Genomic DNA, 5050 nt, shown 5'->3' with positions numbered 1-5050 from the left:
CAGAATTGCAAAGGATGGGCATCGGCCTGTTCGTCTCCATACTAGCTATGGCAGCAGCTGCAGTGGTCGAGATCTGGCGACTGGACATCGCCAAGGCTGAGGGTTTAATTCATGAGAAAGAGGCTGTCCCCTTGAGCATTTTATGGCAGATGCCACAGTATTTTCTAGTTGGAGCAGCCGAAGTATTCACATTGATTGGGTCACTTGAATTTTTCTACGATCAATCTCCCGATGCAATGAGAAGTCTATGCAGTGCACTATCGCTTCTCACGACTGCACTTGGAAACTACTTGAGTTCCTTCATTGTGACTGTAGTAGCATCGATAACAACTCGAGGAGGCCAGACCGGATGGATTCCTGACAATTTGAACGAGGGGCACCTAGATTATTACTTCTGGCTTCTTGCTGGGCTGAGTTTTTTGAACCTTCTGGTGTATGTCGCCTGTGCAACCAGGTACACGAGCAAGAAGGCTACTTGAAGTCCAAAAACTCAGTTAAAGTTATTCCTGAAACATGGAAACTGATATTGGTTCTGTTTTTGTTCAGTCAATGATGTGAATGTATCTTTCCTATGTTGAAACCACGTTGCAACAGTTGCCTCTTTTCAATTTCATTAGCTTTCGATTAGCTTATCATTCCACTAGATTTGTTCTCAACTTTCATTGGCTTTTCTATTAGCTTCTTTTCAAACTGTTCTACTCAAAACTAATCTAGTTTTGGTCCTTCTTTGATGCCGTTGCAGTAGACTAGATGCTTAAAAAGTCCAATAACCCAATTTTAAAAATTCATAGAAAGCTGTACAAATATCATAATTTTATTACTTCTGGCACGAATAAAAAATGGTGAAAAGTTAGTTGAACATATAAATTTTGCATCCAATGCACCACTAGGTATAAATTAAGCATTCGTTATGACAAAACGGGTGATATTCTCATTTTGAAAGTTTATATTAAATCGATCTTTAGACCTTATTATAATAGATTTTAGGCAAAAGTCATCTGAGCATTCATGTCAATCTTCCTTCAGTAAAGATGGAATCCACCGTTCTAATGACTCCATATGATCAACTTCACGATTATCTATACAGAGATAAATTGAGAAACTGAATTGACTATTACGGAGGAGGGTATTACTTCGACTTCATCGAGATTTGACCCTTGTCTACTTTCAACAAATCTGTTCTATAGTAATTGTTCCACTATATACTTTGTCGGAGAGAGCTGAATGGCTGAGTGGTCAACTGCCGAATGTCGAGCAGAATGGCTGAGCAGAGTGGTCGAGCTGAGTGCCGAGCAGAGTGGCCGAGCCGAATGGCAGAACTGCCTAGTGCTGAGCCGAGTGGCCGAACCGCCGAGTGCCGAGCAGAGTGGCCGAGCCGAATGGCAGAACGCCTAGTGCCGAGCCGAGTAGCCGAACCGCCGAGTGGCCGAACTGCCGAGTGCCGAGCCGAGTTGCCGAATGGCCGAATGGCCGAGCCGAGTTGTCGAATGGCCGAACCGCCGAGTGGCCGAACTGCCAAGTGCCGAACCGAGTTGCCGAATGGCTGAGCCGAGTTGCCGAATGGTCGAGCCGAGTTGCCGAATGACCGAATGGCCGAGTCGAGTTGCCGAATGGCCGAGCCGAGTTGCCGAATGGCCGAATGGCCGAATGGCCGAGCCGAGTTGCCGAATGGCCGAATGGCCGAGCCGAGTTGCCGAATGGCCGAGTCGAGTTGCCGAATGACCGAATGGCCGAGCCGAGTTGCCGAATGGTCGAGACCTGCATTCAACGCAGTTTCCTTAAAACAGATTTGTCTCCTCCGGCGGTGCTTAGAGGTAATGATGGACGCCTATTTCCTAGGATACAACGATAGAACCGGAAAACGATCAAGCACAGATCGTTGTCGGCGAACTGATTACACCCGTAGGCTATCACAGGGGAAAGTAGAGGAAAGAGGGAGCGAGGGATCGAGAATACTCTGTTGTCTCCCATCGCTGCCTCGCTGCCTCTTTTATAACCTCGCACCATATCTCCAATTAATTGGAGATTAATGGTGGAATTGATGGCTTGATTCGAAACGTCTAATTAATTCTGTCCGTTTCAACGCTAGGTAATAACTCTTGTCCGTTTCATTGCGTGTCCGTTTCATTGCAGCCAACGTTACAAAAATTGAAAGGAATGGCAAAATGTTGGTTCATCTGCTTGGGCAAATTATGCCCTGACCGGTCCGACATTCAACGCGCTCAGGTCGCGCTCGCACACAAGTTACCTTGCGGACAGTGCAATCCGGGCCCTTGATTTGCACCCCCTGCGCACCCACGCGTGAGAGAGAGTCTCTCCCCTTGCATTTGTTCACAACATCAATGTTTATGATACAATATAAACCAACCAAGTTGTCCTTCAACTATTTCCATTCATATTTCCAACAGTAATCAATTCAATCATGCCTTAGAAACTTCATATCAATCTTACAAGACATATGAATATGTTTTTATATTGCCCTTGGGGTATAGTTGAGTTGGTTATGACGGGGTAAGGATCGAATTTCGACGAAGTCGAGACTATACTTTCCTTCATCATGGTCAATTGTAACTTTTCGATTTATCTCCTCACCTATAATCATCATGGAAGCCAAATTAATATATTATTTTTTAAAACAAGATCATGATTGATTATTTGCGTGATGAAAAAAATTAATTTAATACTTTAAGCTAATTAAATTCATCATAATATATAAATAAGGTAATTCTACTTCATGGATATAATGCAATAGTAAAGCGTTCAAAGTTCCCGGGGCAATGGTGCCACGGTAGGACATCTAAATTGTCATCCAGCTATGACGTATTTGTAAGAATTTTTCTCTAAATGAGAAGCGCAATCAAAGGATGCTAAGTATCTGGGCTGATTTATCTTAATAACCGATGGAAAATTTTTATGGGATCAAATCGATCACTTCAAAAATAGTCAGTAAAGCTAACTGAGATTTATCATTATATAATAGTAAAACGTTCAAATAATAATAATAAAAAGATCAACCATTATGGAACTAATATTTTGAATATGGACTTCGTGAGAAAAGATTATTTTCCTTCCAAAATATAATTTTTATTGTAGTGCCTGTAAATGGACGGGTGTGATTAAATTATCTCTCGTTCCAACTTCCAATCCCTAATAGCCTGTCGATCTGCTTCTGTTCCCAAATCGTAGCGAAGAAGAGAGAGAGGGAGAGAGCGGCGGACGAGGGAGCGTGCGGCGGCGACAACTCGGCCACCGGAGGAGGCAGGCGAGAGAGCGACCGAAGCGGCGAGGTAAGAGCGTTCGTGAGCGCGAGATCTCTATGGCCTCTTCTTCCTGCTCTTCCTCTTCTTTTCCCTTTCTCTCCTAAAGTGGAGGGAGGGGATATCATTCGAAGTACGAAATGAAATCAAACGATTTTTGTGCGTTGTGTGGTCCTCTGCAGGAGAGTGAGAGGTTGAGACTTGAGAGAGTGCTGTAGAGAGAGATAGAGGTTAGAGGGATAGACGTAAAGAGCCATCTTGAGGGAACTAAGTGACGGAAAGGGAGGAGAGAGATAAAGTGAGCGATAAAGTTAGAGATAGCGTCTCTCGCTATCCTTGACCTGTACACTCTACTCCCATCATGGCCAACAAGCTCGTGGTAAGTAGTTCTGATCGAAGCTGTTTCTATTTTTCTAGCTCCCTTCTACTTTAAAGAAAGTTTCACCGATTGCATTGGGCTTTCCATTTAGGTTCTTGGAATCCCATGGGATGTGGATACGGAAGGTTTGAGGGAATACATGACCAAGTTTGGGCCTATGGATGATTGTGTGGTCATGAAGGTAAGTTTGATCTACTTTTGCGTATTGAAATATTTTGCTCTAGCTGTCAAGGTTTGACAGTTAATTAGTCCAAATTTGTCTATTTATGATAGAGGAGTTATCCTGTATTCAATTTAACACCATTAGTGCCATTGGTGTCTATTAAACGAAATTGTCTTATTGAATAAATAATATTTATATATACTTTTTAAAATATTAAACCAAATTGATATTTTTGCCTGACAAATTTGCTACTTCCATCAAGTGCTATTTTGACTCTATTATAAAAAAGTCTTTTGTTATTCAATTTTTAATAAGGTTTTGAGCAAAGGTGGTAATGATTTTTTGACTATATTTGAGATCAATGTTGACCTGTCAAAATGGAGGTTGGTAATTATTATTTTCTTCTTGTCTATTTACCCTTTTTCAATTGCCTAGCATATGTTAGGAAAATATATTGTTTCTCTCTTTTGTGGGTAGTATATTTATGAATTGAGAAACCTTCTTTTCAATACGACATAGAAAATTTATGAGATGTCGAAGTACTATTGTATTATCTTATTGCTAGCATTAGGCTGTCCTGAATGATTTTACTGGTATCCTTTTTAAAAAAAATTCTGATGCTTTATTTACCTCCATATCATGATTGAATTTTCTTTTAATTGATCAATCATATTTAGGAGCGGTCGACTGGTCGTTCTCGAGGATTTGGCTATGTAACATTCTCATCAGCAGAGGATGCTAAGGTGATTGCAGTTTTCTTGTCATTTGTCTGCTCTGATCCTGGAATTTGGAAATTTTATTGTTTAACACACCCATGTTTGAATTCAAGTCGGGAGCTTGAAAGGGTCCTTCTTGTCAGTTCTTGACAATCAGTTTGCAGTTAAACGAGACTTCCAATGCCCATGACAATGGCCATAGACTGAAAATAGCAATGTTGAAACTCCACTTGGAGATCTCATATTTCTTCTAAAATTTAATCAAACTTTCTGGAGACACTACACTGTAGACTAACCTTTCTTGTTTCTCTATGTTTCTTTTTGAACCCTTTAGCTATCATGATACCATCCTGACAATTCTTTATTTGTTTTTGTGTAAGTGTTCATCAGACTTCATATTTTTTTTCATGCACTTTTTTTTTTGGTTTTGTTGTTCCCCTCTGCATAAGTCGTAGTATCTCTAATGCAGCACACATTTGCTGCATTTTATGCTACACACCTTTGGGTGATAGGATATTTCTTTTTATATCCACTG

The 5050-nt window shown here is 41.0% G+C and overlaps 1 protein-coding gene and 1 long non-coding RNA gene across 2 annotated transcripts; both read left to right on the top strand.

Annotated features, from left to right (window-relative positions):
* Positions 1 to 14: 14 nt before the first annotated feature.
* Positions 15 to 479, top strand: LOC141817858 (protein NRT1/ PTR FAMILY 8.3-like). Its single transcript, XM_074705482.1, has one exon. It carries the CDS (start codon positions 15 to 17, stop codon positions 477 to 479), a length of 465 nt encoding a protein of 154 aa, XP_074561583.1.
* A 2706-nt stretch (positions 480 to 3185) lies between these two features.
* Positions 3186 to 4542, top strand: LOC141817857 (uncharacterized). Its single transcript, XR_012600872.1, has 4 exons — positions 3186 to 3287; positions 3440 to 3636; positions 3728 to 3817; positions 4477 to 4542. It is a non-coding gene; the product is annotated as an uncharacterized LOC141817857 (long non-coding RNA).
* The last annotated feature ends 508 nt before the right edge of the window (positions 4543 to 5050 follow it).

This window comes from Curcuma longa, unplaced genomic scaffold (assembly GCF_044706935.1).
Source record: "Curcuma longa cultivar G26 ecotype Majalengka, Jawa Barat unplaced genomic scaffold, ITB_CL_G26_1.1 contig_22225, whole genome shotgun sequence".
Lineage (NCBI taxonomy): Eukaryota > Viridiplantae > Streptophyta > Magnoliopsida > Zingiberales > Zingiberaceae > Curcuma > Curcuma longa.
Note: the sequence above shows the minus strand (reverse complement) of the source record. Positions and strands in the feature narration are given on the sequence as shown.

What these genes read in the sequence shown, in the direction of transcription:
- LOC141817858 (XM_074705482.1), top strand. Translation starts at nt 15, where the DNA reads ATGGGCATCGGCCTGTTCGTCTCCATACTAGCTATGGCAGCAGCTGCA.